The sequence below is a fragment of the Littorina saxatilis genome, linkage group LG6 (assembly GCF_037325665.1).
Source record: "Littorina saxatilis isolate snail1 linkage group LG6, US_GU_Lsax_2.0, whole genome shotgun sequence".
Taxonomy (NCBI): domain Eukaryota; kingdom Metazoa; phylum Mollusca; class Gastropoda; order Littorinimorpha; family Littorinidae; genus Littorina; species Littorina saxatilis.
In genome coordinates this window covers 50,874,687-50,888,656 of record NC_090250.1, presented here as the reverse complement: position 1 = coordinate 50,888,656, position 13,970 = coordinate 50,874,687, and the positions used below count along the sequence as shown (strand labels likewise).

General features: G+C 41.0%; 1 protein-coding gene across 1 annotated transcript in view; it reads left to right on the top strand.

Annotated features, from left to right (window-relative positions):
- The first annotated feature begins 966 nt into the window (after window positions 1-966).
- The window catches only part of LOC138969477 (alpha-1,3-mannosyl-glycoprotein 4-beta-N-acetylglucosaminyltransferase A-like), a 52,839-nt gene continuing 39,835 nt past the window's right edge, over window positions 967-13,970 (top strand). Inside the window, exons 1-4 of the mRNA XM_070342268.1 lie at window positions 967-2,021; window positions 3,013-3,175; window positions 6,789-6,951; window positions 8,566-8,738. Of these exons, the coding sequence (XP_070198369.1) occupies window positions 2,019-2,021; window positions 3,013-3,175; window positions 6,789-6,951; window positions 8,566-8,738 (502 nt within the window). The 5' untranslated portion in view covers window positions 967-2,018. The remainder of the gene's footprint in view (window positions 2,022-3,012; window positions 3,176-6,788; window positions 6,952-8,565; window positions 8,739-13,970) is intronic.

Here is a 13,970-nt window from a genome sequence, read left to right as displayed (position 1 = left end):
ATATGACGTCATCAAAGACATTTATCAAAAAAATGAAAAAAACGTTCGGGGATTTCATACCCAGGAACTCTCATGTCAAATTTCATAAAGATCGGTCCAGTAGTTTAGTCTGAATCGCTCTACACACACACACACACACACACAGACAGACAGACAGACAGACAGACACACGCACATACACCACGACCCTCGTTTCGATTCCCCCTCGATGTTAAAATATTTAGTCAAAACTTGACTAAATATAATGAGGGTGTGACAGTGCCGCCCCAACTTTTACAAAAAGCCGGATATGATGTCATCAAAGACATTTATCCAAAAAATGAAAAAAACCGTCTGGGGATAACATACTCAGGAACTCTCATGTAAAATTTCATAAAGATCGGTCCAGTAGTTTACTCTGAATCGCTCTACACACACACACGCACAAACAGACAAGACAGACACACACACATGCACACACACACACATACACCACGACCCTCGTCTCGATTCCCCCTCTATGTTAAAACATTTAGTCAAAACTTGACTAAATGTAAAAAGCAGGTCATTAGAACCCCCCCCCCCCCCTTAAAACCCCTTAATTTAAGGCAAATCGCCTGTTTTAAGACCTTTTTTGTGTGTTCATAGTCTCAGTAAATTTACCTCCCATTTTAAGACACGCCCCTTACCTTTTAAGGCGGCTGATTTTCTCAGTGTTTTTTAGGTCTTAAAATCGGGATCCACTGTACTGTGCAAGGGTGTGATGCGCACAGTTCCATGAGGGAGAGAACCTTAAACTGTGAAAGTTACTAGAGCAGGGACTTAGCTGTATAGTACATTATAATGCAGGCAGGCTTCCACACTGTATTGTCTCACAGGCTCAGGGACAGGTCGTACGGGGCTGACGGTACTGCGTGTGTGTACCACAAGCAATGTGAGCTAGACTGCATATGTGTCAGTGTGTGTGTGTTTGCATGGTCGGTCGGGTGTGAAAGAGAATGATGTAGTACCAGGGAAAGAATAATTGCAGTGGATTACTAGTTCAGAAGTCATTGTCCTCTCTGGCAATTACCTGGGACTGTACGTGCTATTAATTATTCGCTGTCAACAGGTTTGTGTGGTTATTGTTATTGTCAGAAACCTGTACAACGCTTGACTGAATATGTGAAGAGAGGACATGTGAAGCATTCAACTGTGGCACGTAGTTATTTTGTCAGAGCTGACCACAAAAATAAAAATTTGACAGTGAGGAAAAGTTGAACCCAAAGACTACCTGAAACTTTTGAAACATTACAGGAACTTATAGATCATTTCAAATTTTGCAACTTTTATGGCCATTTCAAAAAAAAATGCTGAATAGAATAAATCTTAGCAACATCTCGGCCTGTAAATAATACTCGAGTTGGAAACATTTTCATTTTCAAAACTTTCATTGTCCAATTGCTGGGTCAATTTGGGATGCTCCTAGTCCCAGTGGAACTAATAATGTCTTGCTTCCCAGGTGTATGGGTGTTTAGGTGTAATCTGCAGCCACCTATGGCAGAATGACAGGTCTTTTACATTCCACAGTGCTGTCAAACTGGGGTGGGACATGGATACTGTACCCGAGTCTGCACATTAAGTTAACCTATTGTCTGTCGGGGCCCGGATTCGAACCCGTGACCGCCGACCCGTTGGTGCTCTACCTCCTGCTGAGCAACCGGGCCCCAAAGTTCGTTGTGTTGTGACGGTTTTGAAAATACACACTGCAAAACAGGAAGTCAGTGTCGTGTATGACTACAAAGAGACACAAACAGTATAACACACACAGACTGTTTTCTGTAAGGTTGTGCACCAGGTGACTGTCATTCATGAGTGAAAGATTTGTTTCTGTGAAATGTGACTGCTGTTGTAGCAGTATGATATATATGGTTTTGCGGAAAGACCAGTGCGCACATTGAGTTTCTTACTAAATTTGATGATTACTCAAAAGTGTGTGGATTAAAAAGTGACAACTATTTGGAGCTTTTAGTGTGGTCTGGATATAGCTTGATTGAATAATGGTTTGTACTGGACAATGTTTGATACTGTAGTACAGTGTGATGTATATATATGTGTGTGTGTGTGTGTGTGTGTGTGTGTGTGTGTGTGTGTGTGTGTGTGTGTGTGTGTGAAGATGGAGAGTCAGGGAGAGAGACGTCTGTTAGCGTGCGTGCAGAGTGAGTGAGCAAGCGAGAGAGAGTGTGTGCTCATGTGTGTCTGGCGTGTTTTCTCATGTAGACACATGTACTTGCATGGTTCAGTGTTTGTGTCTATGTCAGTATGTGTATGTTCAGGTCTGGAGAATAAGATCAATGCTTAATCATTCTTGCATGACCCACTGCATTCTGTAGCCATAATAAAAAAATAATTAATGGTCTGTGAATGCATGCATACAGGCATACACACCTTTGTATTGTTTGTGTGTAGGACTGACAATATTTTTGAATATTTCAGAAGTGCATGTAAGGGTTAGAAGTTCTAATGCTCTGCATAGTTAACTTTCCTAGCATGTGAAGATTCAGGATTGTTTGGTTCTCACTTGTAATGCCCTTGAATTATATCTTTGATTATTTCAATGATTATGATGAGGCTTAAGCAGTCTATTGATGTGTTTGATTATGAAGGAAATGTGTAAATGAATGCTAGCTGGTAGACTTACAAGGAGTTCATTATTTACTGGCTCAAAGCTTGAAATCTGACAAAACAAAACATAAACGAAATGAGTAAAGTACGGTATTATTTCATATTCCGACTGGCGCAATGGGCCTATATGATAAGGCGCTGGCGAGTGTTCGAATCCAGGCAACATCTGGTGGGTTAAGGGTGAAGATTTTTTTCGGATCTCCCAGGTCAACTTATGTGCGGACTGCTATTTAATAGCATCAATCAATGTTCGGAAAATGGGGAAATGATTGGATCCTCAAAGGGTGGAAGCTAGACTTAAATCCTGGGGTCTGATAAGGGGGTTTCCATCCTGTATATTCAATTTCTTGATGTTGTGCTTTGTTACAGACGTGGCGAAGGTTGCCCAGCAAGACGCGTGGCAAGCTTGACCTTCTGTTGTGGCCGCTAGTCAATCTGGTTCGAATGCGCTTCAGACTGAAGAATGTGCTTGCCATCACTGGTGTCTTGCTCTTCGTTCCCTTCATCTTTGTCTCTTTCTACAATGAGCGAGGTAGGTTCACTTTAATGAGTGTTCCACACCCTCAAAAACTCAGAGGTATCATACAGCTTGACGAGGAAAGTGAGGTATTCGTTGCCTCTTGACAAATATTGAAAGGGCACCAGCTAAATTGTTTGTGAACTCAATGTTATGTACCAGTATTTTTGTTGACAAACTGAAATTCCTAAACTATTGATACAGTGTGTACAAAGAAATACCTATCAGTATCAGTCACATAAGATAGGAAAGAAAGGTGTCTTCATATGTTTGCTTGACATATATATAGCCTAGTGGATTAAAGACATCCGCCTCCCACTTGGAAGGTTCATGTGTGTTCAAATCCTGACCAGCCTGGTGGGTTATAGGTGGAGATCTTTTCGATCTCCCAGGTCATTTAAGGTGCAGACCTGCTAGAGCCTTAGCCCCCTTCATGTGTATATATATACGCAAGCACAAGATCAAGAATGCACGGAAAGGACCCTGTAATCCATGTTTGAGTTCGGTGTTATAAATTGCAAACACAAAAATTATACCAAGCATGCATGCATCTACCAAGTCGAAGTATGGCTGGCTAGATGGCGAGGGCTGGCTAGATGGCGAGGGCTGGCTAGATGGCGAGGAAAGAATGTTCATACACGTAAAAACACACTAATGCAAAAACATGATCGTGTCTGTGGGAATTTCAGCCCATGACCTGACACAAGAATTGAGAAGAAAAAAAATTGTTTGGTTCTCCGTTATTCATTGCTTCTGCAAACGGTTCATGAAGTAATATGCATGTGAACTTGTACAGCTATGGTCTGTTGAATAGAAATCAAGTTCTATGCATGCTCTTATGCAGAAAGAACTCTTTGAATGAGAGTTCCATTGCACTGATAGCTCAGACAGGAGAACGGCCTCCCACAAATAGAAATCAAGTTCTATGCATGCAGGTTTACGGTCCACAAATGGAAAGTTATAACAACTTTTTTTATATCCCGATGTGGACAACATTGATGTGAGTGCATGGTCCTAGTCTTTATAGCGGTAAACAACATGGTAATAGTTTTTGGAAGGATGTGTTTAATGTTTATGAACAGTTTCGATATAAAATAGATCTAGAAACCTCCAAAGAAATATTAGCAGAACCACTTTTCTTCAATAATAATATAAAGATTGGGAAGAAGACTTGTTTTTTTCAGAATTGGTTTGATAACAACATTTATTTCATCGGTCAGTTGGTTAATGACAATGGAAGTTTTTATACCTATAACGAGTTCTGTGAAAAGTATCATATCAGAACAAATTTTTTTAGGTATTTAGGATGCGTGGGAGCAATTAAAAAATACATAAAAACATTTAATATTGTTTTGGAGAATAATAGTATGATTGATAGTAATAAATCAGTGTCAGTCATTCACTCCCAAATAAAAGGAGCAAAATTGTATTATGAAAAATTACTACAGGATGGAAAGCGTCCAAATTGTTGTACAAAATGGGAAGATAAACTAGAAGGCGACATTGATAGGAAATTATGCTTCAAATATGTAACGAAAATTTCTGAAGTAAAACTTAAATGGTTTCAAATTCGAGTATTACATAGTATTTTGGCAACAAATGTGATATTAAAACAAATGGGAGTAGTAGAAGACGTGATGTGCCATTTATGCCGAGACGAGAGGGATAGTATTCAACATTGTTTGTGGGCATGTCAATATGTACAGTCATTTTGGAATGATTTGTTAAACTATGTTAAAAATGAATGTCACCATGTTGAGAACATATTTTTTAGTGAAAAGTTTATTTTGTTTGGTATTGATACATATTTCAAAAGTAGTACAGTTTTTGATTTTATAATATTAAATGCCAAATTTTTTATTTACAAGTGTAAGTATGCAAAAGCTGTTCCTACAATGGCTGCATTTAAAAGAGATCTGAGAAAAAGGTATTTGGTAGAAGAATATTTAAGTAAACTTAATTTTACATATAATAAATTTCTCCTGGAGTGGTACCCATTTAAACCTCTGATATTCAGACATGGGATTCTTCCGTAAATTTACGGAATTCCGTAAATTTTTAGACTCCAGGGATCATTCTTGAGATTCGTGCAAATCCGCTGAGAAAATTTTGGGGTATATGTAGGTATAGACACAAGTTTTTCGGCCGGTCCGCTGATCGCGACTCTCCATTCCATACTATTCTTGAACGGTTGGTTCCTAAAACGGTCAGACTGTTGCTGGTCGATCCGTGTGGGAACGCGCTCTTTGTCTCCTACAGTCACCGTTTCAACGTAGCTATCGGGGATTCAGTATAAGCATACCGTATGAGAATGATTTGGCGCCATAATTTACATCGCTTCGAGCCACCTGCCAAAATGATGAAGAAGCTAAAGCGAGACGAAACCGTTCTAGCCCGGGAAATTGACCAGCAGAAGTACAAGAAAAATCTCTGGAGATTCGACTGGCTCGATGAACTTGTATCATTGAGCTGGAAATACGAGAAAGGCCAGAAGACACATGAGACGTGAAACTGAAAGTTGGCGATGCTTTTGCTAAAATCAACTTGCCGGGAAAAGCTCAGTGCACTTTGTGCAACGATGTTAATGTTATCAACTACGAATCCAATGGAAAGACTGCCCTCAAAAGCCACTTGAAAAGCAACAAGCACCTGACAATCCTGAAAACCCAGTCGGGTAATCAGTCACTGGGGTCGTTTGGCACCGACAAGGTAAGAACATTGAAACCACACCGTCACACGCCACCACCCCACCCCCCGCCTCTCTCTCTCTCTCTCTCTCTCTCTCTCTCTCTCTCTCTCTCTCTCTCTCTCTCTCTCTCTCTCTCTCTTTCTCCTCCTTATTTTGAGTCTTAGCGTAAAATTAATTTGAGAAACATGGGAAGGAACTTGAAGAGAAAGGGGGGGGGGGGGGGGGGGGGGCTATGATTAAGCTGAAATATGCATTTCAGGGCCATTTTTGTGTGTCTAAAACACTAAAAACCTTCAGCTTCTGGGGGCCAAAGCCCCCAGACCCCGACCAGGGGCATCGCCCCTGGACCCTACTGGGGTCCGCAGAAGGCCCCCAGACCCCCACCTTCTTTTTCCTTAATTATCACTTTTTCTGAATCCCATGTCTGGATATTGTCAAATGATTGATTGTCTTTCTGATTGAGCTTGTAAGGATGAAATTTGGGTTTTGGAGGTTAAAGATGTTTCTCAATTTAGACTCGAACATAAACATTGTCTGTTTATTTTGCAGCAGCTAAACGGGGAACAGGACTTGGTGTTTTACAAAATTATCAAATAGAAACATAAAAAAGGAGACGTTTACATAATTTAGAAATGTATTGAATATGGGCTGTGTGATTGTATGCTTTATTGTGTTTTCCCGTTTTGTTGTTGTTGTTGTCTCTTTTTTTTCTTGGTCTTTGTTGGAGATGCATAGTTTTGTATGGTTGGTGTTATTTGATGTTGCTGTGTGATGTTGATGTCGTGTACCAAAAAGAAATAAAAACGTGTTAAAAAAAAAAGAAAAAAAAAGTTCTATGCATGCTCTTATGCAGAAAGAACTCTTTGAATGAGAGTTCCATTGCACTGATAGCCCAGACAGAAGAACGGCCTCCCACCAACAGTAAGGAGTGTTTTTCAGGACACAGGGAGTACGAGGAGGGCTTGGAGAAGCGTTTCGCTGACCTGCGCGACCGCTTGCAGTATGCGGAGGCCTTGAACAGACAGCGGGAGGATGACCTGTTCACCTTACGGTCGCAGTTCAACCTCTTTGTCAGCTCCCTCGCCAAAAATGTCTCCGCTGGGTGAGTGAGAATATTTATCTATTTCTGCTATGTAAAGCACAATGAAAACACAAGATCTTTAAGGTATAAATCTAACTTTACTGTGATAAGGTGGAGTGGAAGGGGGGATAGGCCAGGAAGTATTCACATGAGACGCCGAGACAGAGGTTGATCTAACATGTCTTTATTAAAATACACCAGAAGGCAGTGTCTGCAGACACATGAAAAAGAAAAGAAAACAAAATAAGAACATGACACAATGAAGCGCAAAGGAAATGTTCATAATGATAACAAATACTCAGCAGTTAAACTGAACTAAAAAGGAAAGGAGAGACAACCCTAATTCCCTAAACAAACGATCACGGATATCGAAGCGTGACAGTGAACATTGTTAGCGGGTAAGTAGCGTTAGGGGCAAAACAACGAAACAGACGCTATGACGTCACTTACTGACGATCAAAATGGCTAACACATAGTACTTGCACACCAATGCATCAATCACACGCTCATAACACATCATAGGCCTGATCAAACTTAGCAAATACAATAATACAAACAAGAACCAAACTCTACTTACAGTTCACTCTTCAATGCAGAACTAAACAAACGAAGTTATGGCGGGGCCGTTCAACAAATCGCCGCTCTCAAATCACTTAACACACACACAGACCGCCCAGGGTCTTGTCACCTTTGCGTCACGGGTCAGACTGACCGCCTCACGCTATCGGGGGACGAATGCGCGCGCATGATACGAATTAACCAATCAGCATGTAAACATTCAACCAACCACGACACATGCATCCTTAAAGCACAAGTACAACAAAGACATACGGTGATACACACATGGTCGCCTCACGGGGAATAAACGGGACAGGGATTGGCAGAGAAAAGCAAAGACAGTGGCCGTGAAATCTTCACACGGCTACATTACCTTCAGTGCTTGCCACCACACTTTCGGGTTTTTTGTTTGGTTCAAGCAAATTTAGTTCTCAAAATGCCAGTTTTATTTGTTGTTGTATTTCACTGTATATTCTGCATTTTGTCTTGGATTTGAATCAATCCATCTTTCAATTACATTCCAGCAGACAGCTGTGCGTGAGGTATATAAACAAGTGATGTATCACAATCAATTACATTCCAGCAGACAGCTGTGCATGAGGTACATAAACAAGTGATGTATCACAATCAATTACATTCCAGCAGACAGCTGTGCATGAGGTACATAAACAAGTGATGTATCACAATCAATTACATTCCAGCAGACAGCTGTGCATGAGGTACATAAACAAGTGATGTATCACAATCAATTACATTCCAGCAGACAGCTGTGCGTGAGGTACATAAACAAGTGATGTATCACAATCAATTACATTCCAGCAGACAGCTGTGCATGAGGTACATAAACAAGTGATGTATCACAATCAATTACATTCCAGCAGACAGCTGATGGTGAGGTATATAAACAAGTGATGTATCACAATCAATAAGCCTCTTAGCATAATTAATTTAATTAACACCTCATATCCCAAATAGTCACCAGAACTGGGGACACAAATATTTGATTAGCATGGCATACAGTCAATAACTTTTACATTTCTTCATTTTGATTTCATTTATTTTATTTTGACTCCACAGATCACAATACTTGGATCAGTTTTTACCTGGTCTGGGGTCCATGCTGCAGAACTACACCCACCCCTCGGATGATGGCATCCAGCTGCCCGGCATTTACTCCTATCTACCCCACCTAGTGGGTCGTCCTAACAGTCTGGTACCTGCGCACAGTCTCTCTCAAGGCAGACATGGGGGTGAGTTGTTTTACACATGATTTACACCTACCTACAAAAGAACAAGTCGCGTAAGGCGAAATTACTACATTTAGTCAAGCTGTGGAACTCACAGAATGAAACTGAACGTAGTCCGCCGCTAGTGCAAAAGGCAGTGAAAGTGACGAGCCTGTTTGGCGCTGTAGTGGTTTCGCTGTGCTGCCTATCATGCTTTTCTGTACCTCTCTTTGTTTTAACTTTCTGAGCGTGTTTTTAATCCAAACATATCATATCTATATGTTTTTGGAATCAGGAACCGACAAGGAATAAGACGAAATTGTTTTTAAATCGATTTCGGAAATTTAATTTTGATCATAATTTTTATATTTTTAATTTTCAGAGCTTGTTTTTAATCCAAATATAACATATTTATATGTTTTTGGAATCAGAACATGATAAAGAATAAGATGAAATTGTTTTTGGATCGTTTAATAAAAAAATAATTTTAATTACAAGTTTCCGATTTTTAATGACCAAACTCACTCATTAGTTTTTGAGCCACCAAGCTGAAATGCAATACCAAACCCCGGCCTTCGTCGAAGATTGCTTTGCCAAAATTTCAATCAATTTGATTGAAAAATGAGGGTGCGACATTGCCGCCTCAACTTTTACAAAAAGCCGGATATGACGTCATCAAAGGTATTTATCGAAAAAAGGAAAAAAACGTCCGGGGATATCATTCCCAGGAACTCTCATGTCAAATTTCATAAAGATCGGTCCAGTAGTTTAGTCTGAATCGCTCTACACACACACACACACACGCACGCACATACACCACGACCCTCGTTTCGATTCCCCCTCGATGTTAAAATATTTAGTCAAAACTTCGACTAAATATAAAAAACGTCCGGGGATATCATTCCCAGGAACTCTCATGTCAAATTTCATAAAGATCGGTCCAGTAGTTTACTCTGAATCGCTCTACACACACACGCACGCACAGACAGACAGACACACAGAGACAGACACACACACACACACACATACACACATACACCACGACCCTCGTCTCGATTCCCCCTCAAAACTTGACTAAATGTAAAAAGAAAAGACGACAGCAACCAGTGTTGGTAAATTGTTAAGCAAATGTTTGTGAGATAGTCGCAGACTTCTTCAGGATGACAAGTGAAGTGAATCTATCTACCCTACTTATAATCTACAAAAAAAATCGTTGGGTTGGTTGTTGTAGGCAGGTGGTCGTTATGGAAAGGTGTTCGCTTTGGGAGTTTCGACTGCATTATTCTCTCTCTGTGATCCATTTAGTGTGCTAATCTACTGTAATGCAATACTCTTGTGGTTTTATCATAACACATATTTACCATGTTCAGTAAGTTATTCAAAACGCTTAACAGTGGTTGCACTCATTGCCAAAGTTTGGGTTAATATAAATATTATATTGTCAGGTGCTGTGTGCATTTTAGCCCTATCACTTTACAAAATAGGCCTTGTATTCTTGACTCAAATTTTGGAAAGTCAGCTCAGTTGTGGCTGAAACATACACAACTTCCTTCTTCTGTGCACAGTCATATCAGCCATCGCAGATCTGTCCACGCTTTCACATGCAGTGTGAGCACCCTATAGCTTCCACTTACACAGACACACAAAATAAAGATGCTGTTCATGTATAGTTTAATCTGTTAGTGTTCTGATGTAAGTCCAGCAGTAGATAGGTTAAGCCTATTTTAACATACTGGAAACTGGTAATCTTCCAGTAGGTATTAATTTAGTTTTACTAAAGCCTGCTGGGACACAAGTAATGGGTTAGTGCATTTGTAAACAGGAATCGCTTGACAAGTGGCCCCCTTCATCCCCCCCTTCCTCGTCCTGATATGGCTCTGCGTAGTCGGCTGGACGTTAAGCAACAAATAAACAAACAAACAAAATCTGTGTTTTGTGCAGAGTGGGTATTTTGTTGCATGTTGACAGTTAAGAAATTAAACCATCAAAAACATCCCACTCTGCTGTAGCACTGAGGCTGTTGCTTTGAGTATATGTGACCCTCCACCACGAAATGAGTTGCATGTCACCTCGCGCGGTTCTGCGCTAGGCTTAATATAAGTCCGGGGAGTGTCTGGTAACAGTGTGTGGGTCACCTTAGTCACAGGCTTATAACTCAAACAGTGTTCGCTCTTTTCTAAAACGGTTTTCACCACTGGATAGAGCATAAAAAACTCTTTATGAAAATGTAAAAATATGAAAATCATGCAAAGGTGACATGCGACTCATTCCGTGGTGGAGGGTCACATGTGGTTAGAAACCCTGCCAGGTCAGAGACATTGAGCTGAACTGTGTTCACAAGAAGGAGTGTGCCTTTAACCTACCCTGTACATTCCTGGCCAGATTTGCAGTATATGTACCTGACATAACGAGTTACATGAGAAGGTAACTGTAAAGCTCTCTCTGGGACAAAAACCGGTTTGCCATTACAGCTCCAAGAGTCTGTGTGCATATCAAATGTCCCGTCGTAGCAGTGACGAATGGAGAATTAGGCACATTTATCATTGACTTATGTGTGACTGTAAGCCAAAGTGATTAGTCACTCTTAAAGATACCTCCTTCTGATGTTTACAGTCATGTAAACCATCACAGATCTGTAGAGGCTTTTATATGGGACAAATGCATAGCTACCACTTGGCTGTACAAAGGTACCTGCTATTAGAGGCCCCTACAAAGAGACCTGTCCGAAGAAAGGACCTTTTGTTGTTTAATGTGTCTATTATTGTCACCAAATTTCATGAAAGGTCACATGCGATATAGATCAGATAGTGCTTTTAGCTGGTCCCAAAGGTATCGTTTCAAGGCAGGTGCCTCTGTTTACCAACAATCAACAATCTTGCTGCTTCCTTGGCAGAGTGGGTATTTTCAGCTGAATTTGTTGTTATATGTATTTACATCGTTGTCAGTTAAAAAAAAAATGAAGTCAGCAAAAACAAATCTGACTAACTGTTGGCAACTTGGCTGCTGATTGTTGGTATGTGTCCAGGTGGAAGGACGCTCTTTTCCCTTGTAAAGCCTGGACAGCTGTCATGGTTTATAATGTGTCCAGGTGGAAGGACGCTCCTTTCCCTTGTAAAGCCTGGACAGCTGTCATGGTTTATAATGTGTCCAGGTGGAAGGACGCTCTTTTCCCTTGTAAAGCCTGGACAGCTGTCATGGTTTATAATGTGTCCAGGTGGAAGGACGCTCCTTTCCCTTGTAAAGCCTGGACAGCTGTCATGGTTTATAATGTGTCCAGGTGGAAGGACGCTCCTTTCCCTTGTAAAGCCTGGACAGCTGTCATGGTTTATAATGTGTCCAGGTGGAAGGACGCTCTTTTCCCTTGTAAAGCCTGGACAGCTGTCATGGTTTATAATGTGTCCAGGTGGAAGGACGCTCTTTTCCCTTAATGTAAAGCCTGGACAGCTGTCATGGTTTATAATATGTCCAGGTGGAAGGACGCTCTTTTCCCTTGTAAAGCCTGGACAGCTGTCATGGTTTATAATGTGTCCAGGTGGAAGGACGCTCTTTTCCCTTGTAAAGCCTGGACAGCTGTCATGGTTTATAATGTGTCCAGGTGGAAGGACGCTCCTTTCCCTTGTAAAGCCTGGACAGCTGTCATGGTTTATAATGTGTCCAGGTGGAAGGACGCTCCTTTCCCTTGTAAAGCCTGGACAGCTGTCATGGTTTATAATGTGTCCAGGTGGAAGGATGCTCCTTTCCCTTGTAAAGCCTGGACAGCTGTCATGCTTTATAATATGTCCAGGTGGAAGGATGCTCCTTTCGCTTGTAAAGCCTGGACAGCTGTCATGCTTTATAATGTGTCCAGGTGGAAGGACGCTTTTTTCCCTTGTAAAGCCTGGACAGCTGTCATGCTTTATAATGTGTCCAGGTGGAAGGACGCTCCTTTCCCTTGTAAAGCCTGGACAGCTGTCATGGTTTATAATGTGTCCAGGTGGAAGGACGCTCTTTTCCCTTGTAAAGCCTGGACAGCTGTCATGGTTTATAATGTGTCCAGGTGGAAGGACGCTCTTTTCCCTTGTAAAGCCTGGACAGCTGTCATGGTTTATAATGTGTCCAGGTGGAAGGACGCTCCTTTCCCTTGTAAAGCCTGGACAGCTGTCATGGTTTATAATGTGTCCAGGTGGAAGGACGCTCCTTTCCCTTGTAAAGCCTGGACAGCTGTCATGCTTTATAATATGTACACGGAAAGGAAGAATTAATTACAAATTTTATTGAGTTATCGACCTAGGGTAAAATAAATTGTGACAGCTGTTCGTTCTTCATTACTTTTTGCCTCTTTTTTCCTTCCTTGCCTAATGCAAACTTTCCCAAATGTATAAATGTGTGAATGCTGGCAATGACTGCAGGCAATTATTTTTTATCAGCAACCGGCTTTTGAAATGGAAATAATCTTAGGTTTGAAAGGCTGCACAAGTATTAATTAAAAATGGATGGCTAAGTATAGCCTATTTGTGACTCAGATATGCTACCGCCACCACCCAGGAAATCCAATTGATGTACTGACAAGTGGCGTTGGTGGAATTTCATAGTTGTGTATTGATGTTCGACAGCTGTTCATGCTGAATCGAACAATATTAATGTATTTATAATACCAAAACATACATACACATGGATGCACAAACAAATGCACAGTACTCTTTCTCTCTCTCTCACACACATGACACAATAATTATGTTGTCAGTCTTATCTGGCAGCTTAACCCAGTACCTCCCAGAACGCTCAATATCGCCAGCTAGATAATCCACAACCAGATCCCTTAAAGGCACAGTAAACCTCCCGTAAACCATCACAGATACTGTCAGGCTTTTACACACAGTACAAACACCCTTTCATTTAAACACTCACCGTTTCAGAACATCCTAGGTGCCCTCCGTAAAGAGCGAGCAATTTTCAAAGAATTTATTTTTGCGTGGTTTATCTTACCCCTGAGCCATCGTGAACCTGTGTAATACAGTTTCCTTTTTTTTTCACAATTTAGTCATCAGTTTGTGATTTCAATGCGACTCGCTGTAAGCTTAACAGCAATAGCACAAAACGCAACACTTGAAACGGCTGCGAACTAGAACGGTGGCGGTTGACGGTTCAGAGGAACTGGCGCTAGGTATAGAACCGTCGTCTGCTACGGGCTTTTCTTTTTTCAAACTTTCAAAACTTCAAATTGTACTGATCTTGTCTTGATGAAATAAGAATTCTTTTATGATTTAAGAATGTTTG